Source organism: Mus musculus, chromosome X, assembly GCF_000001635.26.
Source record: "Mus musculus strain C57BL/6J chromosome X, GRCm38.p6 C57BL/6J".
Classification (NCBI taxonomy): Eukaryota; Metazoa; Chordata; class Mammalia; order Rodentia; family Muridae; genus Mus; species Mus musculus.
Genome location: NC_000086.7, coordinates 147,777,085 through 147,802,980, shown reverse-complemented (window position 1 = coordinate 147,802,980; position 25,896 = coordinate 147,777,085). Strand labels below are relative to the sequence as shown.

Below are 25,896 nucleotides of genomic sequence, written 5' to 3'. Positions count from 1 at the left end.
GATGGCTCCTGGGGAATAAGACTCAAATTTGACCTCTAGGGTATTTTCAATCTTGTACAAGAATTCCTACACATGTAACAGCTACCGTGTACACACAAACATGCTTACACACATGTATATATACACCTGCAAATGAACTTGTCTACACACACACATACAACAATTTGTTAGGAAAAGTGCAAAAGAAAATTTCTCACATTATGCAGTTTGTATTTGATTACTACAGTAAATGAAATTGATATGAAATTGAAATAGTTTTTTTTAACAGAAAACTTTTTTTCTCAAATGTATCCATGTGGCCTGTGAAAATTACTGTATATTATTTGTGACCCAGGAACAGCACACAACTCATTTCATAGGAGATAAAGGTAACACAAAGCACCAACTTCCTGGTTTGGTGGCTTACAGTAACAAATTCTGACACTAGAGGGCAGAAACGAGAAAAGGAAAACAAGGGGCAGCCGGTGCTATGCAGACAGATCCTGTCTAACTAAAAATAGGAGAAGATACAGGATCAGAGATCAAGTCCAAGTAGATCAAGGACCTTCACATGAAACCAGATACACTGATAGAAGAAAAGTTAGGAAAGAGCCTCTAACACATCTGCACAGGGGAAAATTTCCTGAACAGAACACTAATGGCTCAGGCTCTAAGATCAACAATTGAAAATGTGACTTTATAAAATTGAAAAGCTTCTGAAAGGCAAAGGACACTGTTAAAAGGAGAAAACGGGAACCAACAGATTGGCCAAAGATCTTCATCAACCCTACATTCTATAGAGTGCTAATAACCAAAATATACAAAGAATTCAAGAAGTTAGACTCTAGAGAACCAAATAACCTTATTAAAAATGGGGTACAGATCTTCTGTATTCATTTCTTTGTTGAGGGAAATCTGGGCAGTTTCCAGCTTCTGGCTACTATAAATATAGCTGCAATGAACATAGTGGAGCATGTGTCCGTATGACATGTGGCAGCACCTTCTGTGTATATGGCCAGGAGTGGTATAGCTGGATCTTCATTACTATGTCCTATTTTCTGAGGTCCTGCAAGACTGATTTCCATATGGGTGGTACTAGCTTGCAATCCCACCAGCAATGAAGGAGTGTTCTTCTATCTCCACATCCTCACCCACATCTGCTGTTAGCTTAGCGTTTTTATTATTGGATATTTTCTTCATTTACATTTCAAAAGTTTTCTCTTCTCCTGGTTTCCCCTCCAAAAAACACCATCCCCCTACTCAGCAACCCACCCACTCCCACTTTCTGGCCCTGGCATTCCCCCAAACTGGGGCATAGAGCCTTCAAAGGATAAAGGGCCTATCCTCCCATTGATGGACATCCTACTAGCCCATCCTCTGCTGCACATGCAGGTCAGCTGAGTTTTTGATCTTAGCAATTCTGACTGGTGTGAGGTGGAATATCATGGTCTTTTTGATTTGCATTTCCCTGATATCTAAGAATGTTGAGATTTTCTTTAGGTGTTTCTTAGAGCCATTTGAGATTCCTCAGTTGAAAACTCCTTGTTTAGAGCTGTATCCCATTTTTTATTGGATATTTTCTTTATTTACATTTCAAATATTTTCCCCTTTCTGGGTCTGTCTCCCCTTCTGAAATGCTCTATCCCATCTCCACTCTCCCTGCATCTATGAGGGTGCTCACCCACCCACCTGACCACTCCCTTCTTCCTGCTCTGGCATTTCCTTACACAAGGGCAATGAACAGCCTCAGGCCCAAAGACCTCTCATCCTTCTCTGCCTCATATGTGACCAGCAACATGGGTTCCTCCATGTGTATTCTTTGCTTGGTGGTCTACTTCCTGGGAGCTTCGGGGGGGGGGGGAGGTAGTCTGGTCTGTTCACACTGTTATTCCCTCTATGGGGCTGAAAAACCCCTCAGCTCCTTGAATCACTTCTCCAATTCCTCCATCAGGGAACCCCAAACTCAGTCCAATGGCTGGCTGTGAGCATCTACCTCTGTATCTGTCAGGCTCTGGCACAGTCTTTCTGGAGACAGCCATATCAAGTTAACATCAGCAAGCACTTCCCAACATCCAAGCTGTCTTGGATGCAAGCTGCTTTTCATGGTGGTTGGTTGTGCTGAGGATCAAACTCAGTACTTTGTGCATGCTGGTCAAGCATTCTGCCAACTAAGCTGGACCCTACTTCTTAACAAACACAGTTTACAAATACAGGCCTTTGACAGTTCTCCTGTTTTTATTTTATTTTATTCATTTCATTTTATTTTTATTGTCCCTTTCATGCATCCCCCTTCCCTGTTACCCCTCCACAAACTCCACCTCCCCCCTCTCCCCACTCTCCTTTGACTTGATGAGGTGCTCCTCCAGCTACTCACCCACTCCCACCTCACAGATCTAGCTTCCCACTACACTGGGGCATCAAGCCTCCACAGGACCAATGGCTTCCTTTCCCATTGATATCAGATAAGCCCACCCTATGCTACATATGTACCTAGTGTCATGGATCCTACAAACGCTGTCCCCAAATCACCATAGCCACAGCATCCAAAGGAGCACAGATTTGGATTGGCAAAATGTTTTACAAGCCATACTATGGTCATTTAAAAAGAAAAGCAAAAGCAAAACCAAAGAACCCTGTTTTTAAAAGTGTATGTTTTGTACATCATTGAGACCAGGTATCACTTTGCAGCTCAGATTTTACTCAAAATTATATAAACCTGTTTCACCTGCCCCAGTCTTCTGGCTACAGGGTGAGCCTCCACGTCCAGTCTTTTATGAAGAGCCTGAAAACAATCTCTCTGTGGACCTGGAGTAGGAAACTGAGGGTCTTGTGAATACAACATTCAGACCTACACCAACTAAGTTCCATTACTGGAAGGGGATTATAAGCATGTACCATTATATTGAATGCAGGTATTTATCTGTGTTAGGCATGTACAGTACAAGGTTAACTACATCTCCAGGTGTGTGCTCTCCATTTTTATACAGGAATGATCCCATACAACATTTATTAAAAACTCAAGCAAAGAAATTTTAGACTTTGGGCCCTCGTTGGCTTGTAAATTGTATTAATATTTTTATCTGAAAGCATTAATTTTGTGAGAGCATTATTCAATAATTACAAAATATTAATACAAGACAAGTTTTCTACACACTGAATCACAACTGAGAAAGTACTTTATACAGTGGACACTCTAAAGAATGTGACAGAGGAGATGGGGGAAAATTCATGAGTCTCGCTCCAGTGCATGAGAGACCCTGGGTGTCATCACCTGTGATGGGTAGAGACAAGTTAAGTGACAGGTTCCTCTCACTCTCTGAGATTCAATCTATACTTACTTCCAGAAGCCTTTAAAATGGGGATTGTACAGATTTCCTTAATGGCTTTCTTAACTAGATAATTGGAAATTTAAGAAGAGAGCATTGCTCACATATTAGAGTGCCAAGTGTTAAATTAATAGTGTACACTCCATAAATCTTTGTGTGACTATAGTTGAGGACATCTGTTAGGCTGTCTTGGAAATTCAAGAGAATATCACAGAACTCTGAACCAGGCCTTTTTTTTTTTTTTTTTTTTGTCTTACTGTCTAAAAGATAGACATGGCGAACAGAGAGCCACAATTTTAGGCATTTGTTTGCTTTTAAATCCAATTCTGGTATATTTAACATCTTTTACCTTAGTAAGATTTATAATGTAGTTTGGGATATTAATATTAATGACAAGTATAAAAATGACATCTTGACCTTTTATATATTCATTTTGTAATTATTTGTATGTGCTTATCTATATGGCCATGTACTTGCATGTGTGTTCTGAAAAGCAGAGTATGGACTTGGATACCAGGGACCTGTAGTTAGTCATGTTTTAGATCTCTTGGCCCCAGAACCCATTACCATAATAAAAGGGGAAACTGGGGTTGAAGGGTGCTCAATTGGCAGTCTGAAAGGAAAGATCCTTTCTAAACGAAAAAAAAAAAAACCCAAAAAACAAAACAAAACAAAACAAAAAACAGAAAAAAAACAAAAAAACACCCAACTCAGTTACTACCTCTTCATCTATACATACCATCCCCAAGGCCCAACTTTAGACTCTCATATTGGCTTGGTACACCACAAAGAACATCAGACTGAAAGTTCTGCCATTAGTTAAGGAAATTAATACACTAATATTGCAGGCCAGAAAGTGACCCTTTATTCGCTTCCTCCTCAAACAACTTCTAATAATGATTTCTAAGAACAATCAAGGAAACCAACGAAATTAATGCTCACTCTTTCTCTCACTTCAAATATAGATATTTAAATTTTTACTTTTATGCACATGGCTTTGGAGACAAGATTATCTGCTTTTGGTCACCCCTTATCAGACTTTCTTTTCCTATCTCTGGTCTGGTGCTGTTTTCTGTAATCTGAATCCTCTATACCATATATTTTTAAACTTTGGGTTTTTTGTTTGTTTGTTTGTTTGTTTGTTTTCAGAGACAGGATCTATCTGAGTGACACCCCAGTCTGGGCTCAAATACATAAATATTTAATTGTCTCTACCTCACACGTGATGAGACTTAAGTCATGTGTTATCAGGCCCTGCAACCTCTCCCCATTTCTTTCACTCTTTCTGTGTCTTCCTGTTTCCAGCTCTGGGTATAAGTATATTCTCTATTCTGTGCTTCCAGTCAGTTACTCCTTTCTCAACAGTGTGCTGATCCACTTGTTCCTGCAGCCGAGGTTGCTTGTTAAACAGTTTATGCCATATTCAAAAATATACTCTCACAGACAGACTCTCACAGTCACAAAAACACCCAGAAACACAGTTGCACACACTCACAGACACACACAGACTCAGGCACACAGACACAGAAACTCACACAGACACACACACCCCATACACACACACACACACACACACACACACACACACACACACATACATTTTCACTGTTACTTTGAAGCCCTTGTTAATGATAACAAAGTGCTGCTTAGTGATTATGTTCAGGGAGTGAAAGAAGGAAAGGACTGGGCAGGGAGGGGCTGCAGTATTAAGCTGTGGCTTGTGGGATAATTGAAGTCTATATCCAGGCATGGGCAATAGTGATTTATACAAACAATCAAGGACACCCATCCAACAAATTTTCATGCTCTACTCTTTCTGGCGTTTTAATTTGAGGATCCCTGGAAAGCTAGCCTAACATCCACGAATGAAGCCCATCCCACACCCTCCCAGCCACATCCCCCTAAATGAAATCCTCTGTTATACCCTTCTGGCATTCTAATTCCCAGATTCCTAGAAGGCGATCCCTAGGCTCTAGGTATGTGATCCTGGAGGTGGGAATTCTGCAAGCCCCCTGTCCTCACTCAAAAATAAGGGCCGTTTTACTGTCGCCCCATCCAATAACCATCAATCGCCAGGATGATTAAAGTTTCCCTTCTAGAATAGATACTTTGATGGGGTAGAGGGGCACTGTGCCAAAACGTCTAAAAGCCCCTCCTCGAATGAGGAAGTCAGGAGAGACAGAGCCCGAGCCCTCTCGGGAATTCTCCACACCTCCAGGCGCCATTTTGAGCAGCCCGGATTATGCAGAGGTCTCCTAGTCAACATCCTTTTCTGACAAGTGGGAACCCTGAGCAAGGAGAGGGGTCGCGCTGCTACTCTCAAACTAGAGAGAACTGGTTACCTTCACGGTTCACCATCAGGTTGCCACCTCCTGTGAGAGTCCCAGCACCTCAAAGCCCAGAGATCCACTTGCTGAGGTGTGTCTTCCCCGGACCAGCCTGAGGCTCTCAACAGTTTCCTAAAGGCATCCTCCAATCACTGTGCTTCCTGCACTGTTGCAGAGGCTCAGTGGCCAGACTTCAGCCTATGCATAAATTATGTGAAATATATAACCTGAAAGTAAGAATGCTTTTCCCCCCAACAACTGGTCCCTTGATTTTCTGTGTACCCAGCTTGATGACTTGCTGGCTGGATTAGAAATCAAAATGGAAATTATTTTCCTGCCTTTTTTTTCTTTGTTAAAAGAACTGGAGACATATAACAAGTGTTAAACTCTTTCCATGGAGGCGTTAGGACATGAATTAGATGCCCAGATTCCCTGCAGAAACCACACACTCAAGGGCCAGTGAAATGGCTCAGTGAGTCACTGTAGTTGCTGTCTTTTTGCACAACCTAAGTTGGATCCCTGGGAATGCCATGGTGAAAATAATGAAACAACTACTGCACCTTATGCTCTAATTCACACATATATGCACCATAGCATGCCACATGACATCTGACTCCATACCAAAAGAAACAATATATGGAAATAATATGTGGAGCACCATGATTTAAAACAGTAATCCCTCCTGTGTGAAGGCAGAGCTCAGAGAATCCCTAGGATGTTATTGTGGACAACTACCTTGGCCTGACTGCTAAGCCCCAGGTCCCTCTGAGAGACTGATCTCAGCAGACAAGAGGAGGATTCCTGATGAACAAGTGTCAGAGGTACCAGTTAGCCTCCACATGGAATTAGACACACCTAACAGCACTATTGTTACATACAGTAAATAAAAATGTGTACCTGTTCACATAGTAACAGAAGCACACAGAGATGTAGCCACACCTTCATCATCATATACACACACAAGAGATTCTGGCACAGAAGAAAAGAAAAAATAGATTATTTGCACAGTGAGCATGTAATTATTCCTTAACCTCTTGCTCTGGGATCATTTTAAACCTCAAAATGTTTGCTCCTGTTTCTCCATGAGGCCATTCAAAGGTACTTAGTAACTGATTTTCTCTGTAGCTCTGGAATATAATACAATCCACTTTATGGAAAGACAAACTCAAAGCAAAGTGAACAACAAACCTGGTGTGGTGGCTGACACTAAAATCTTGCTCTAGCGGAAGACCACAGCAATGTAAGACAGAAAGGGCCATCCTGTGCTGTGTATCAAAAATCTACCAATATACATAAAAATCACCCAAGGTCATAACTTGTTCAGAAGTCCGGAGGGTTGCTTTAACATAGAGTGCTTGACTAGATTGCACCAAACACTGAATTTGATACCCAGGGCAACATCCGATACAGACAGACTATACCAGTCTTGAATTCAGTTTATGGCTTGCTTCATGACTCAATGGAAGATAACCATGTTAAAAAAATATAACATGTTAAATTAAAAAATTAATATTTTACTTTAGGCACATGGCTTTGGAGACAAGACTACCTGCTGTTTTTCAAACCCTAGTTTTTCAGACCTTCTTTCCCATGCCTGCCCTGGTTCTGTTTTCTCTAATCTGAATCCTCTATATCATTTTTTTTTAATCTTTGGTTTTGTTTTAGGAGAAAGGGTCTTTCTGTATGAAAGCTCAGTCTGGGCTCATATCCACAAATATGCCCTTGCCTCTGCCTCACCACTGCTAAGACTCAGGTCATGTGCTACCATGCCCTTTAACCTCTCATTTCTTTCACTCCTTCTGTGTCTTCCTGTTTCCCTCTCTGGGTCTAACTGTTTTTTTAATTCTGTGATTCCAGTCAGTTAATCCCTTCTAAACAATGTGCAGACAACCCTGTAACCCGCACCCTATGTAACTTGTTAAATATTTTATGCCATATTCACATTCATAGTCTCACAGACAGACTCACACAGACACAAACACACCCAGAGACAGTCGCACACACTCACAGACACACACACACAGAATATACAGACCCTCAAACACACAGACACACAGACACAGGCACACACACACACACACACACACACACACTTTCACTGTTGCTTTGAAGCCCTTGTTAATGCCAACAAATTGCTTCTTAGTGGATAGCCAGGGAATGTTCAGGGAGTGAAAGAAGGAAAGGACTGGGCAGGGAGGGGCTGCAGGATTAAGCTGTGGCTTGTGGGATAACTGAAGTCTATATGCAGGCATGGGACAATAGTGATTTATACAAACAATCAAGGAAACCCATCCAACAAATGTTCATGCTCCATTTAATTTGAGGATCCCTAGAAAGCTAGCCTTAAATCCAGGAATGAAGCCCATCACACATGCACACAGCCACACCCCCTAAAAAATCGTGTGCTGTACCCGTCTGGCATTCTAATTCCCAGATTCCTAGAAGACTAACACTAGGCTTTAGTTATGTGATACTGTAGGTGGGAACTCACCAAGGCCCTTGTGATTACTCATAAATAAGGGCCATTTTACTGTTGCCCCATCCAATAACAATCAATAGCTAGGATATTAAAGTTTCCCTTCTAGAATAGATACTTTGATGGGGTAGAGGGGCACTGTGCCAGAACGGCTAAAAGCCCCTCCTCAAATGAGGAAGACAGGAGAGAGAGTGCCCTAGCCCTCTCTGGAAATCTCCACACCTCCAGATGCCATTTTGAGACACCTGGGTTATGCAGAGGTCTCCCAGTAAACATCCTTTTCTGACCAGTGGGAACCTTGAGCAGGGAGACAGGTCGCCCTGCTACTCTCAAAGTAGAGAGAACTGGTTACCTTCAGGGTTCACCATCAGGTTGACACATCCTGTGGGAGTACCAACCACCTCAAAGCACAGAGATCCACATGCTGAGGTGTGTCTTCCCCGGACCAACCCGAGTCTCTCAACACTTCCCTAAATGCGTCTTCCAATCACTGTCCTTCCTGCACAGTTGCAGAGGCTCAGGGGCCAGAGTTCAGCCTATGCCAGGCCACACCACGCCTCCAAACTCAAGTGAGGTGTGGGGAAAGCAGCTATCTTCACATGCCTGCTACTCTGCACCTGAGGGGCATTTTCAAATAGTTCAACCAATGGGATGAAAAACCTTGAAGAACTTCATCATGCCACAAGCTTTTCTACCAGCTCCTTAAATGTATTCTCTGTTGTATACTAGGGAAATCCAGATCATTACTAACGGGCTCTAAATAGTTCTGTTCACACTGATCTCAACTTGTTTTATTTCTTTTCATTTTGATTTCTCAGTTCATCTTTTTGGTTATTTTGCCTCCGTGTTGCCTGTGACTCAAGTGTGTTCCTGATGCCTGTGCAATCCAGAAGAGGGCTCAGTTCTCCTGGAATTCATGGTTGTGAGCAATGTGCTGTGAATCAATCCGTGTTGTTTGAAGAAAGAGCCCACCCAATATTCTTAACTATATGGTGTCAGAGGTGAGGAAAAAAATATGATAGAAAGAAAGTTGAAATTTTAAGACCTGTAAGTCATGCAAAGAACTCAGAAATTGCTAGTATTTTTTGAGCCTAGAGCCTGGCTGGTGGTGAGAAAAAAAGAAAAACCAACCCGGATATGCCTCTTAGTTAAAACATTCCTGGGAACAGCTTAACCTTAAATATAAAGAGGAATGTGAGGAAATACAGGTCTATCTAAACTGAGTCAACTACTCACAGAACTCTGACAACATGCACGTACATGTAATTTTTCTGCTGATGTTTGAATAAGCCAATAGTGTGCCACTATGCTGAATTCCACACCCCTAAGCGCCTTACCCCATGAAAACCCCGAGCTTTTGAGCCTCGTGGACAACATCCTTTATCTCCTGTGTGAGGATTCATGTTGGTCCAGAACTCTGTAATTAAACTACCTTGTCTAATTACATCAAGATGGTCCTTTGTGATTTTTTGGATGCATGCTGAATGGGGAATTGAGTGAGGGTTTCCCCACTAGGTTCTATCAGGATATGATTCAAGGGTTCCTAAAGGAGTATAGAATGCAGACTATGGTTTTATAATTGGAAAGGGTAACTAAGACCAAATCTTGAAGGATTTTTAAACTTAAATGTACTTCCCATTCAAATTGGAAGGAAATTATACATTTGTAGTACATGTTTTATCTACATTTCTGATATATTCCTGTCTGGTCCTGAAATTGTGCTGTAGCTGAAGTGTCCATGTAAATAACTCTTATCTTCCTGACCTAGCCTCATTACATTTGATTACCTACAGATATTCTAAGATATTATTATGTTTCTAGTCCATTATTCTTGACATCAAACTCAGATTCTCATGCTTGCAAGCATGCACTATGTCCCAGAACTCAGCCTAGCCAGCAGTCATTTAATGTTCCAGTGGATTACATGAGCCTGGTTTTGAAGATTAAAAAAAAAAAACAGTTTGTCTATTTTGAAGAATACTCCAGGTAGGACTGTGTACATGCAAAATCCCAGCACTGTTAAAAGCAGAAGAATGGGGAATTTACTGCCACCCAAAGTAAAAATGGTTGTTTCCAGCCAGCAGGCTTTAAAAGAAACACTTTTGTAAAAACCAAACCAAACAAATGAAATTATCACATCCCTGAATGAGCATTGTCTGACAGATTATATCTACAATTTCATGTCTTAAACTGCAGAAGAAGAAAGATTGCATTGGAATGCCAGTTCAGTGAACACTGGATTTTAGGACAGACCATTGACCACAATATTGTTTCAAGACAGGTTGCCCCTACACTATGAAGTTTCACAGAAAAAAATCAAGAGGTAAATAAACGAAGTTATGAATACACAAACACATAAACAAATGCAGCATAATATCAACTGAAAGGTCAGAAAATCGTAATAGGATAAGTTTTCTTTGCTTCCAAACTCTAAATGTACCGACGATAAATGCATATGTTATTTGAAAGTAAGAATGTTTCCTCCACCCACCCACCCACAAGTGGTTCCTTGATTTTCTGTGTAAGCAGCTTGATATCTTGATGGCTGGATTAGAAATCAGAATGGGAATAATTTTTCTGTCTTTCTTTTTTTTTTGTTAAAAGATCTTGTCTTTTTTTTTTTTTTTTTTTTTGTCTGTTACACAAACTGGAGAAATATAGCAGTTGGTAAACTCTTTCCATGGATTCCTTAGGACCTGAATTAGATGCCCAGATTCCCTGAAAAACCACACTCTCAAGGGCCAGTGAAATGCCTCAGTGAGTCACTGTAGTTGCTCTTTTTCTGGGCAAACTATGTTGGATCCCTAGGAATGGCATTGTGAAAAGAATGAACAAACTCCTGCACCTTATGCTCTAATCCACACATATATGCACCATAGCATGCCACATGGCATCTGACTTCATACCAAAAGAAACAAAATATAGAAATAATATGTGGAGCACCATGATTTATAACAGTAATCCCTAGTGTGTAAAGGCCGAGCTCAGAGAATCCCTAGGATGTTGTAGTGGACAACTACACTGGCCTGACTCCTAAGCCCCAGATACCTATGAGAGTCTGGTCAGAAGACAGGAGGAGTATTCCTGATGAACAAGAGTCAGAGGTAACAACCTCCACATGGAAGTAGACACACCTAACAGCACAAATACACAAATATGTGCACCTGTTCACATACCAACAAAAGCACACAAATATGTAACAACGCCTTTACCATCATACACACAAAAGCGATTCTGGCAGAGAAGAAAGGAAATATTATGTTAGGTGTGCAGTGAGCATGCAATTATTCCTTAACCTCTTGCTCTGGGATCATTTTAGACCTCAAACCGCTTGCTGCTGTTTCTCCATGAAGCCAGTCAAAGGTACTTCATAACTGATTTTATCTGTAGCTCAGGAAATGAATACAATCGGTTTTTTGGAAGGACAAACCAAAAGCAGAGTGAACAACAAACCAGGTGTGGTGGCTGACACTAAAATCTTGCACTGGCAGCAGACCCCAGCAATGTAAGACAAAGAAGGCCAGCCTGTGCTGTGTATCCAGAATCTGCCGACATATATAAAAACCACTCAAGGTCTTAACTTGTTCAGAAGACGGGAAAGTTACTTTTCATAGAGTGCTTGACTAGATTGCACCAAAGCACTGAATTTGATACCCAGGGCAGCATCTGATTCAGACAGACTGTACCAGCCTTGAATTCAAGTTATCCCATGCTTCAAGACCCAATGGAAGATATCCTGCAGTGAGACCTTGTTACAAAACAATACCTTGGTAAGTAAAAAATTTAAATTTTAATTTAGGCACATGGCTTTGGAGACAAGATTACTTGCTGTTTGTCAGACCCTAGTCAGACATTTTCTCTTGAATGTTCTGGTTCTGATTTCTCTAATCTGAATCTGCTATATAATTTCTTTTTTAATCTTGTTTTGTTTTAGGAGAAAGGGTCTGTCTGTATGACAGATCAGTCTGGGCTCACATCCAGAAATATGCACTTGCCTCTGCCTCACCACTACTAAGACTGAAGTCATGGGCTACCATGCCCTGCAACTTCTCCCCACTTCTTTTACTCCTTCTGTGTCTTCCTGTCTCTAGCTCTGGATCTGACTGTATTCTTAATTCTGTGCTTCCAGTCACTTACTCCCTTCTCAACAGTGTGCAGACATTCCTGTAACCTGCAGTCTATGTAACTTGTTAAACATTTTATGCCATATTCACATACATACTCTCATAGACAGACTCACACAGACAGAAACACACCCAGAGACAACCCCCACACACACACAGAATACAAAGACCCTCAGACACACAGACACTGACACAGACAGACAGACAGACAGACAGACAGACAGACAGACACACACACACACACACACACACACACACACATTTTCACGGTTACTTTGAAGCCCTTGTTAATGATAACAAAGTGCTGCTTAGTGAGAATGTTCAGGGAGTAAAAGAAGGAAAGGACTGGGCAGGGAGGGGCTGCAGTATTAAGCTGTGGCTTGTGGGATAATTGAAGTCTATATGCACGCATGGAACAATAGTGATTTATACAAACAATCAAGGACACCCATCCAACAAATTTTCATGCTCTACTTTTTCTGGCGTTTTAATTTGAGGATCCCTGGAAAGCTAGCCTAACATCCACGAATGAAGCCCATCCCACACCCTCCCAGCCACATCCCCCTAAATGAAATCCTCTGTTATACCCTTCTGGCATTCTAATTCCCAGATTCCTAGAAGGCGATCCCTAGGCTCTAGGTATGTGATCCTGGAGGTGGGAACTCTGCAAGCCTCCTGTCCTCACTTGAAAATAAGGGCCGTTTTACTGTAGCCCCATCTAATAACCATCGATCACCAGGATGTTTAAAGTTTCCCTTCTAGAATAGAGGAGTTGATGGGGTAGAGGGGCACTGTGCCAAAACATCTAAAAGCCCCTCCTCGAATGAGGAAGTCAGGAGAGACAGAGCCCTAGCCCTCTAGGGAATTCTCCACACCTCCAGGCGCCATTTTGAGCCGCCTGGATTATGCAGAGGTCTCCCAGTCAACAACCTTTTCTGACCAGTGGGAACCCTGAGCAGGGAGAGGGGTCACGCTGCTACTCTCAAACTAGAGAGAACTGGTTACCTTCACGGTTCGCCATCAGGTTGCCACCTCCTGTGGGAGTCCCAGCCACCTCAAAGCCCTGAGATCCACTTGCTGAGCTGTGTCTTTCACGGACCAGCCTGAGGCTCTCAACACTTCCCTAAAGGCGTCCTCCAATCACTATCCTTCCTGCACTGTTGCAGAGGCTCAGTGGCCAGATTTCAGCCTATGCCAGGCCACACCACGCCTCCAATCCCAAGTGAGGGGCGGGGAAAGCAGCTATCTTCACATGCCTGCTACTCTGCTCCCGAGGGGCATTTTCACAGAGTTCCACAGCTGGCCTGGATAACTTCAAAGAACTTCATCATGCCACAAGCTTTCCTACCAGCTACTTAAATCTAATCTCTGTTGTATACTAGGGAAATCCTGATCATTATTAACGGGCTCTAAATAATTCTGTTCACACTAATCTCAAAGTGTTTTATTTCTTTTCATTTTGATTTTTCAGTACATCTTTTTGGTTATTTTCCTCTGAGTTGCCTGTGACTCAAGTGTGTGCCAGATACCTTATCAGTCCAGAAGAGGGCTCGATTCTCCTGGAATCGATGGCTGTGAGCAATGTGCTGGAAATCAATCCCTGTTGTTTGAGGAAATGTTCTTAACTATATGGTGTCAGAGGTGAGAAAAAAATAGGATACAACTCAGGAGTCCAAAAGGAGCATAGAATGCAGATTATGGTTTTATAATTGGAAAGGGTAATTTAGACCAAATCCGAAAGAATTGTTAAACTTAAATGGTGTCAGAGGTGAGAAAAAAATATGACTGAAAGAAAGATGAAATTTCAAGACCTGTAAGTCATACAACGAACTCAGAAATTGCTCATTATTTCCAACCTAGAGGCTGCCTGGGGCTGAGGAAAAAGAAAACCAAAACCAGGTATGCCCCGTAGTTAAAACAATCCTGGGAACAGCTTAACCTTAGAGATAAAGAGGAATGTTCGGACATAACAGGTCTATCTAAACTGAGTCACCTACTCAAAGAACTCTGACAATCCTGCACTTACATGTAATTCTTCTGCTGATGTTTGAATAAGCCAATAGTGTGTCGATATGCTGAATTCCAGACCCCTAAGCCCCTTACCCCATGAAAACCCTAGCTTTTGAGTATCCTGGTCGACATCCTTTATCTCCTGTGTGGGATGCATGTGGGTCCAGAGCTCTGTAATTAAACTACCTAGTCTAATTACAGCAAGATTGTCCTTCTTGATTTTTCTGGGGTGCACACCAAATCGGGGAATTGAGAGGGGGTATCCAAACTAGGTTCTATCAGGATATGACTCAGGGGTTCCTAAAGGAGTATAGAATGCAGACTATGGTTTTATAATTGGAAAGGATAATTAAGACCAAATCTTGAAGGATTTTTAAACTTAAATGTACTTCCCATTCAAATTGGAAGGAAATTATACATTTGAAGTACATGTTTTATCTACATTTCTGATATATTCCTGTCTGGTCCTGAAATTGTGCTGTAGCTGAAAAGTCCATGTAAATAACTCTTATCTTCTTGACCTAGCCTTATTACATTTGATTACCTACACATATTGGAGGATATTATTAGGCTTCCAGTCCATTTTACTGGGCATCAAACTCATATTCTCATGCTTACAAGCATACACTATGTCCCAGAACTCAGCCTAGCCAGCAGTCATTTAATGTTCCAGTGGATTACATGAGCCTGGTATTGAAGTTTTTAAAAAACAGTTTGTCTATTTTGAAGAATACTCCAGGTAGGACTGTGTATATGCAAAATCCCAGCATTGTTAAAAGCAGAATAATGGGGCATTTCTTGTCATCCTCAGCCACAATGGGTGTCTCCAGCCAGCAAGGCTTTAAAGGAAACACTTTCCTAAAAACCAATCCAAACAAATGAAATTATCACATCCCTGAATGAACATTACCTGGCAGATTATATCTACAATTTCATGTCTAAAACTGCAGAAGCAGAAGGATTGCATTGGAATTCAGGCTCAGTGAATAAATGGATTTTGGACAGGCTTTTGACCAAAGTATTGTTTCAAGACAGGTTGCCCCTTCACTCTGTAGCTTCATATAAAAAATTAAGAGGTAAATAAAGGAAGCAATGAACACACAAACACATAAACAAATGCAGCACAATTTCAACTGAAAGGTCAGAAAATGTTAATAGGGTAAGTGTTCTTTGCTCCCAAACTCTCAATGTACCAATGAAAGATGCATAAATTACGTGAAATGTGTAACCTGAAAGTAAGAATGCTTTTCCCCCCAACAACTGGTCCCTTGATTTTCTGTGTACCCAGCTTGATGTGTTGTTGGCTGGATTAGAAATCAAAATGGGAATAATTTTCCTGGCTTTGTTTTCTCTCTCAAAAGAACTGGAGACATATAACAGCTGTTAAACTCTTTCCTTAGATGCCTTAGGACCTGAATTAGATGCCCAGATTCCCTGCAGAAACCATACATACATACACCATACTCAAGGACCAGTGAAATGGCTCAGTGAGTCACTGTAGTTGCTCACTTACTGGGCAACCTATGTTGGATCCCTGGGAATGGCATTTTGAAAATAATGAAGCAACTCCTTCACCTTATGCGCTAATCCACACATATATGCACCATAGCATGCCACATGACATCTGAATCAATCACAAAAGAAACAATATATGGAAATAATATGTGGAGCATCGTGATTTATATCAGTATTCCCTCATGTGGGAAGGCAGAGCTCAGAGAATCCCTGGGATATTGTAGTGGACACCTACCCTGGCCTGACTGCTAAGCCCCAGGTCCCTATTAGAGACTGATCTCAGCAGACATGAGGAGGATTCCTGATGAACAAGTGTCAGTGGTAACAGTAAGCGTCCACATGGAAATAGAGAAACCTAACTGCACTCCTACACACACATGTGCACCTGTTCACATACTAACAGAAGCACACAGAGATGTAGCCATACCTTCACCATTATACACACACACACACACACAAGAGATTCTGGCAGAGAAGGAAAGAAAAATTAGGTTATTTGCACAGTGAGCACGTAATTATTCCTCAACCTCTTGCTCTGGGATCATTTTAGACCTCAAACTGTTTGCTCCTGTTTCTCCAAGAGGCCAGTCAAAGGTATGTAGTAACTGATTTTCTCTGTGGCTCAGGAATAGACTACAATCCGTTTTATGGAAGGACAAACCAAAAGCATAGTGAACAACAAACCGGGTGTGGCGATGACACTATATCTTGCACTAGCTGCAGACCACAGCAATGTAAGACAAAGAGGGCCAGCCTGTGCTGTGTATCCAGAATCTGCCGACATATATAAAAACCACTCAAGGTCTTAACTTGTTCAGAAGACAGGAGGCTTACTTTTCATACAGTGCTTGACTAGATTGCACCAAAGCACTGAATTTGATACCCAGGGCAGCACCTGATCCAGACAGACTGTACCAGCCTTGAATTCAGATTATCCCATGATTCATGACCCAGTGGATGATAACCTTGTTAAAAGAAACCATACCATGTTAAGTAAAAAAATTTAAAATTTTACTTTAGGCACATGGCTTTGGAGACATGACTACCTGCTGTTTTTCAGACCCTAGTTTTTCAGACCTTCTTTCCCATGCCTGCCCTGGTTCTGTTTTCTCTAATCTGAATCCTCTGTATCATTTTTTTTTAATCTTTGGTTTTGTTTTAGGAGAAAGTGTATTTCTGTATGAAAGATCAGTCTGGGCTCACATCCACAAATATGCTCTTGCCTCTGCCTCACCACTGCTAAGAATCAAGTCATGTGCGACCATGCCCTGCAACCTCTCATTTCTTTCACTCCTTCTGTGTCTTCCTGTTTCCAGCTCTGGGTCTAACTGTTTTTTTAATTCTGTGCTTCTCGTCAGTTACTCCCTTCTCACCAATGTGCAGACACTCCTGTAACCTGCACCCTATGTAACTTGTTAAATATTTTATGCCATATTCACATTCATACTCTCACAGACAGACTCACACAGACACAAACACACCCAGAGACAGTTGCACAAACTCACAGACACACACACACAGAATACACATACCCTCAGACAAACAGACACACAGACACAGGCACGCAAAAACACACACACACACACACACATACACACACACACACACACTTTCACTGTTGCTTTGAAGCCCTTGTTAAAGCCAACAAATTGCTTCTTAGTGGATAGCCAGGGAATGTTCAGGGAGTGAAAGAAGGAAAGGACTGGGCAAGGAGGGGCTGCAGGATTAAGCTGTGGCTTGTGGGATAACTGAAGTCTATATCCAGGCATGGGACAATAGTGATTTATACAATCAATCAAGGAAACCCATCCAACAAATGTTCATGCTCCATTTAATTTGAGGATCCCTGGAAAGCTAGCCTTACATCCACGAATGAAGCCTATCACACATGCTCACAGCCACGCCCCCTAAAAAATCGCGTGCTGTACCCTTCTGGCATTCTAATTCCTAGATTTTTAGAAGACTAACACTAGCCTTTAGTTATGTGATACTGGAGGTATCACATATGTTATATGATACTGGAGGTATCACCAAGCCCCTTGTGCTTACTCAAAAATAAGGGCCATTTTACTGTTGCCCCATCCAATAACCATCAATAGCTAGGATATTAAAGTTTCCCTTCAAGAATAGATACTTTGATGGGGTAGAGGGGCACTGTGCCAGAACGGCTAAAAGCCCCTCCTCAAATGAGGAAGACAGGAGAGACAGTACCCTAACCCTCTCTGGAAATCTCCACACCTCCAGATGCCATTTTGAGGCACCTGGGTTATGCAAAGGTTTCCCAGTCAACATCCTTTTCTGACCAGTGGGAACCCTGAGCAGGGAGAGGGGTCGTGCTGCTACTCTCAAACTAGAGAGAACTGGTAACCTTCAGGGTTCACCATCAGGTTGAAACATCCTGTGGGAGTCCCAGCCACCTCAAAGCACAGAGATCCACATGCTGAGGTGTGTCTTCCCCGGACCAACCCGAGGCTCTCAACACTTTCATAAATGCGTCCTCCAATCACTGTCCTTCCTGCACAGTTACAGAGCATCAGGGGCCAGAGTTCAGCCTATGCCAGGATACACCACGCCTCCAAACTCAAGTGAGGGGCGGGGAAAGCAGCTATCTTCACATGCCTGCTACTCTGCTCCAGAGGGGCATTTTCACAAAGTTCAACCGCTGGGATGGAAAACCTGGAAGAACTTCATCATGCCACAAGCTTTTCTACCAGCTCCTTAAATGTATTCTCTGTTGTATACTAGGGAAATCCAGATCATTACTAACGGGCTCTAAATAGTTCTGTTCACACTGATCTCAACTTGTTTTATTTCTTTTCATTTTGATTTCTCAGTTCATCTTTTTGGTTATTTTGCCTCCGTGTTGCCTGTGACTCAAGTGTGTTCCTGATGCCTGTGCAATCCAGAAGAGGGCTCAGTTCTCCTGGAATTCATGGTTGTGAGCAATGTGCTGTGAATCAATCCGTGTTGTTTGAAGAAACAGCCAACCCAATATTCTTAACTATATGGTGTCAGAGGTGAGGAAAAAATATGATAGAAAGAAAGATGAAATTTTAAGACTGTAAGTCATGCAAAGAACTCAGAAATTGCTAGTACTTTGTGAGCCTAGAGGCTGCCTGGTGGTGAGAAAAAAAGAAAAACCAACCCGGATATGCCCCTTAGTTAAAACATTCCTGGGAACAGCTTAACCTTAAATATAAAGAGGAATGTGAGGACATACAGGTCTATCTAAACTGAGTCAACTACTCATAGATCTCTGACACCATGCACGTACATGTAATTTTTCTGCTGATGTTTGAATAAGCCAATAGTGTGCCGCTATGCTGAATTCCACACCCCTAAGCCCCTTACCCCTTGAAAACCCCGAGCTTTTGAGACTTGTGGACAACAACCTTTATCTACAGTGTGGGTTTTCATGTTGGTCCAGAACTCTGTAATTAAACTACCTTGTCTAATTACATCAAGATGGTCCTTCGTGATTTTTTGGATGCATGCTGAATGGGGAATTGAGTGAGGGTTTCCCCACTAGGTTCTATCAGGATATGACTCAAGGGTTCCTAAAGGAGTATAGAATGCAGACTATGGTTTTATAATTGGAAAGGATAATTAAGACCAAATCTTGAAGGATTTTTAAACTTAAATGTACTTCCCATTCAAATTGGAAGGAAATTATACATTTGTAGTACATGTTTTATCTACATTTCTGATATATTCCTGTCTGGTCCTGAAATTGTACTGTAGCTGAAGAGTCCATGTAAATTACTCTTATCTTCTTGACCTAGCCTTATTACATTTGATTACCTACACATATTTGAGGATATTCTTAGGCTTCAAGTCCATTTTCCTGAGCATCAAACTCAGATTCTCATGCTTACAAGCATACACTATGTCCCAGAACTCAGCCTAGCCAGCAGTCATTTAATGTTCCAGTGGATTACATGAGCCTGGTATTGAAGTTTTAAAAAACAGTTTGTCTATTTTGAAGAATACTCCAGGTAGGACTGTGTATATGCAAAATCCCAGCACTGTAAAAAGCAGAATAATGGGGCATTTCCTGTCATCCTCAGCCACAATGGGTGTCTCCAGCCAGCAGGCTTTAAAGGAAACACTTTCCTAAAAACCAATCCAAACAAATGAAATTATCACATCCCTGAATGAGCATTACCTGGCAGATTATATCTACAATTTCATGTCTAAAACTGCAGAAGCAGAAGGATTGCATTGGAATTCAGGCTCAGTGAATACTGGATTTTAGGACAGGCTTTTAACCAAAGTATTGTTTGAAGACAGGTTGCCCCTTCACTCTGTAGCTTCATATAAAAAATTAAGAGGTAAATAAACGAAGCAATGAACACACAAACACATAAACAAATGCAGCACAATTTCAACTGAAAGGTCAGAAAATGGTAATAGGGTAAGTGTTCTTTGCTCCCAAACTCTCAATGTACCAATGAAAGATGCATAAATTACGTGAAATGTGTAACCTGAAAGTAAGAATGCTTTCCCCTCAACAACTGGTCCCTTGATTTTCTGTGTACCCAGCTTGATGTGTTGTTGGCTGGATTAGAAATCAAAATGGTAATAATTTTCCTGGCTTTGTTTTCTCTGTCAATAGAACTGGAGACATATAACAGCTGTTAAACTCTTTCCTTAGATGCCTTAGGACCTGAATTAGATGCCCAGATTCCCTGCAGAAACCACACACTCAAGGACCAGTGAAATGGCTCAGTGAGTCACTGTAGTTGCTCACTTACTGGGCAACCTATGTTGGATCCCAGGGAATGGCATTTTGAAAATAATGAAGCAACTCCTTCACCTTATGGGCTAATCCACACATATATGCACCAGAGCATGCCACATGACATCTGAATCAATCACAAAAGAAACAATATATGGAAATAATATGTGGAGCATCATGATTTATAACAGTATTCCCTCATGTGGGAAGGCAGAGCTCAGAGAATCCCTGGGATATTGTAGTGGACACCTACCCTGGCCTGACTGCTAAGCCCCAGGTCCCTATTAGAGACTCATCTCAGCAGACATGAGGAGGATTCCTGATGAACAAGTGTCAGTGGTAACAGTAAGCGTCCACATGGAAACAGAGAAACCTAACTGCACTCCTACACACACATGTGCACCTGTTCACATACTAACAGAAGCACACCGAGATATAGCCATACCTTCACCATCATACACACACACACACACACAAGAGATTCTGGCAGAGAAGAAAAGAAAAATTAGGTTATTTGCACAGTGAGCATGTAATTATTCCTCAACCTCTTGCTCTGGGATCATTTTAGACCTCAAACTGTTTGCTCCTGTTTCTCCAAGAGGCCAGTCAAATGTACGTAGTAACTGATTTTCTCTGTGGCTCAGGAATAGACTACAATCCGTTTTATGGAAGGACAAACCAAAAGCATAGTGAACAACAAACCGGGTGTGGCGGCTGACACTAAAATCTTGCACTAGCTGCAGACCACAGCAATGTAAGACAAAGAGGGCCAGCCTGTGCTGTGTATCCAGAATCTGCTGACATATATAAAAACCACTCAAGGTCTTAACTTGTTCAGAAGACAGGAGGCTTACTTTTCATACAGTGCTTGACTAGATTGCACCAAAGCACTGAATTTGATACCCAGGGCAGCACCTGATCCAGACAGACTGTACCAGCCTTGAATTCAGATTATCCCATGCTTCATGGCCCAGTGGATGATAACCTTGTTAAAAGAAACCATACCATGTTAAGTAAAAAAAATTAAAATTTTACTTTAGGCACATGGCTTTGGAGACAAGACTACCTGCTGTTTTTCAGACCCTAGTTTTTCAGACCTTCTTTCACATGCCTGCCCTGGTTCTGTTTTCTCTAATCTGAATCCTCTATATCATTTTTTTTTAATCTTTGGTTTTGTTTTAGGAGAAAGTGTCTTTCTGTATGAAAGCTCAGTCTGGGCTCACATCCACAAATATGCTCTTGCCTCTGCCTCACCACTGCTAAGAATCAAGTCATGTGCGACCATGCCCTGCAACCTCTCATTTCTTTCACTCCTTCTCTGTCTTCCTGTTTCCAGCTCTGGGTCTAACTGTTTTTTTAATTCTGTGCTTCTAGTCAGTTACTCCCTTCTCACCAATGTGCCGATACTCCTGTAACCTGCACCCTATGTAACTTGTTAAATATTTTATGCCATATTCACATTCATACTCTCACAGACAGACTCACACAGACACAAACACACCCAGAGACAGTTGCACACACACACAGACACACACACACAGAATACACATACCCTCAGACACACAGACACACAGACACAGGCACGCACACACACACACACACACACACACACACACACAAACAAACACACACACACACATTTTCACTGTTGCTTTGAAGCCCTTGTTAATGCCAACAAATTGCTGCTTAGTGGATAGCCAGGGAATGTTCAGGGAGTGAAAGAAGGAAAGGACTGGGCAGGGAGGGGCTGCAGGATTAAGCTGTGGCTTGTGGGATAACTGAAGTCTATATCCAGGCATGGGACAATAGTGATTTATACAATCAATCAAGGAAACCCATCCAACAAATGTTCATGCTCCATTTAATTTGAGGATCCCTGGAAAGCTAGCCTTACATCCACGAATGAAGCCCATTACACATGCTCACAGCCACGCCCCCTAAAAAATCGCGTGCTGTACCCTCTGGCATTCTAATTCTCAGATTCCTAGAAGACTAACACTAGGCTTTAGTTATGTGATACTGGAGGTATCACATATGTTATGTGATACTGGAGGTATCACCAAGCCCCTTGTGCTTACTCAAAAATAAGCACCGTTTCACTGTTGCCCCATCCAATAACCATCAATAGCTAGGATATTAAAGTTTCCCTTCTAGAATAGCTACTTTGATGGAGTAGAGGGGCACTGTGCCAGAACGGCTAAAAGCCCCTCCTCAAATGAGGAAGACAGGAGAGACAGTGCCCTAGCCCTCTCTGGAAATCTCCACACCTCCAGATGCCATATTGAGGCACTGGAGTTATGCAAAGGTTTTCCAGTGAACATCCTTTTCTGACCAGTAGGAACCCTGAGCAGGGAGAGGGGTCGCGCTGCTACTCTCAAACTAGAGAGAACTGGTTACCTTCACGGTTCACCATCAGGTTGAAACATCCTGTGAGAGTCCCAGCCACCTCAAAGCACAGAGATCCACATGCTGAGGTGTGTCTTCCCCGGACCAACCCGAGGCTCTCAACACTTTCATAAATGCATCCTCCAATCACTGTCCTTCCTGCACAGTTACAGAGGCTCAGGGGCCAGAGTTCAGCCTATGCCAGGCCACACCACGCCTCCAAATCAAGTGAGGGTCGGGGAAAGCAGCTATCTTCACATGCCTGCTACTCTGCTCCAGAGGGGCATTTTCACAAATTTCAACCGCTGGGATGGAAAACCTGGAAGAACTTCATCATGCCACAAGCTTTTCTACCAGCTCCTTAAATGTATTGTCTGTTGTATACTAGGGAAATCCAGATCATTACTAACGGGCTCTAAATAGTTCTGTTCACACTGATCTCAACTTGTTTTATTTCTTTTCATTTTGATTTCTCAGTTCATCTTTTTGGTTATTTTGCCTCCGTGTTGCCTGTGACTCAAGTGTGTTCCTGATGCCTGTGCAATCCAGAAGAGGGCTCAGTTCTCCTGGAATACATGGTTGTGAGCTATGTGCTGGGAATCAATCCATGTTGTTTGAAGAAACAGCCAACCCAATATTCTTAACTATATGGTGTCAGAGGTGAGGAAAAAATATGATAGAAAGAAAGATGAAATTTTAAGACTGTAAGTCATGCAAAGAACTCAGAAATTGCTAGTACTTTGTGAGCCTAGAGGCTGCCTGGTGGTGAGAAAAAAAGAAAAACCAACCCGGATATGCCCCTTAGTTAAAACATTCCTGGGAACAGCTTAACCTTAAATATAAAGAGGAAGGTGAGGACATACAGGTCTATCTAAACTGAGTCAACTACTCACAGAACTCTGACAACATGCACGTACATGTAATTTTTCTGCTGATGTTTGAATAAGCCAATAGTGTGCCACTATGCTGAATTCCACACCCCTAAGCGCCTTACCCCATGAAAACCCCGAGCTTTTGAGCCTCGTGGACAACATCCTTTATCTCCTGTGTGAGGATTCATGTTGGTCCAGAACTCTGTAATTAAACTACCTTGTCTAATTACATCAAGATGGTCCTTCGTGATTTTTTGGATGCATGCTCAATGGGGAATTGAGTGAGGGTTTCCCCACTAGGTTCTATCAGGATATGACTCAAGGGTTCCTAAAGGAGTATAGAATGCAGACTATGGTTTTATAATTGGAAAGGGTGATTAAGACCAAATCTTGAGGGATTTTTAAACTTAAATGTACTTCCCATTCAAATTGGAAGGAAATTATACATTTGTAGTACATGTTTTTTCTACATTTCTGATATATTCCTGTCTGGTCCTGAAATTGTGCTGTAGTTGAAGTGTCCATGTAAATAACTCTTATCTTCCTGACCTAGCCTCATTACATTTGATTACCTACAGATATTCTAAGATATTATTATGTTTCTAGTGCATTATTCTTGACATCAAACTCAGATTTTCATGCTTGCAAGCATGCACTATGTCCCAGAACTCAGCCTAGCCAGCAGTCATTTAATGTTCCAGTGGATTACATGAGCCTGGTATTGAAGATTAAAAAAAAAAACAGTTTGTCTATTTTGAAGAATACTCCAGGTAGGACTGTGTACATGCAAAATCCCAGGACTGTTAAAAGCAGAAGAATGGGGAATTTACTGTCACCCTCAGTGACAATGGTTGTTTCCAGCCAGCAGGATTTAAAGGAAACACTTTTGTAAAAACCAAACCAAACAAATGAAATTATCACATCCCTGAATGAGCATTGCCTGACAGATTTTATCTACAATTTCATGTCTTAAACTGCAGAAGCAGAAAGATTGCATTGGAATGCCAGTTCAGTGAACACTGGATTTTAGGACAGACCATTGACCACAATATTGTTTCAAGACAGGTTGCCCCTACACTATGAAGTTTCACAGAAAAAAATCAAGAGGTAAATAAACGAAGTTATGAATACACAAACACATAAACAAATGCAGCATAATATCAACTGAAAGGTCAGAAAATCGTAATAGGATAAGTTTTCTTTGCTTCCAAACTCTAATTGTACCAAAGATAAATGCATAAGTTATTTGAAAGTAAGAATGTTTCACCCACCCACCAACCCACAAGTAGTTCCTTGATTTTCTGTGTACGCAGCTTGATATCTTGATGGCTGCATTAGAAATCAGAATGGGAATAATTTTTCTGTCTTTCTTTTTTTTTGTTAAAAGATCTTGTCCTTTTTTTTTTTTTTTTTTGTCTGTTACACAAACTGGAGACATATAGCAGTTGGTAAACTCTTTCCATGGATTCCTTAGGACCTGAATTAGATGCCCAGATTCCCTGAAAAACCACACTCTCAAGGGCCAGTGAAATGCCTCAGTGAGTCACTGTAGTTGCTCTTTTTCTGGGCAAACTATGTTGGATCCCTAGGAATGGCATTGTGAAAAGAATGAACAAACTCCTGCACCTTATGCTCTAATCCACACATATATGCACCATAGCATGCCACATGGCATCTGACTTCATACCAAAAGAAACAATATATAGAAATAATATGTGGAGCACCATGATTTATATCAGTAATCCCTAGTGTGTAAAGGCCGAGCTCAGAGAATCCCTAGGATGTTGTAGTGGACAACTACCCTGACCTGAATTCCTAAGCCCCAGATACCTATGAGAGTCTGGTCAGAAGACAGGAGGAGTATTCCTGATGAACAAGAGTCAGAGGTAACAACCTCCACATGGAAGTAGACACACCTAACAGCACAAATACACAAATATGTGCACCTGTTCACATACCAACAAAAGCACACAAATATGTAACAACGCCTTTACCATCATACACACACAAGCGATTCTGGCAGAGAAGAAAGGAAATCTTATGTTAGGTGTGCAGTGAGCATGTAATTATTCCTTAACCTCTTGCTCTGGGATCATTTTAGACCTCAAACCGTTTGCTCCTGTTTCTCCATGAAGCCAGTCAAC

At 41.7% G+C, this 25,896-nt stretch overlaps 1 protein-coding gene across 3 annotated transcripts in view; it reads right to left on the bottom strand.

Annotated features, from left to right (window-relative positions):
* Gm15128 (predicted gene 15128) overlaps nt 1-13,328 on the bottom strand; it is a 43,464-nt gene extending 30,136 nt beyond the window's left edge. For all 3 annotated transcript variants that reach the window (XR_878275.1, XR_878276.1, XM_006529005.2), the window contains exon 1: nt 13,238-13,328. Coding sequence is in view for 1 of the 3 variants with exons in the window: in XM_006529005.2 (XP_006529068.1) it covers nt 13,238-13,253 (16 nt within the window). In the remaining 2 variants the exon portion in view is untranslated. The remainder of the gene's footprint in view (nt 1-13,237) is intronic.
* Between the last annotated feature and the right edge of the window lie 12,568 nt (nt 13,329-25,896).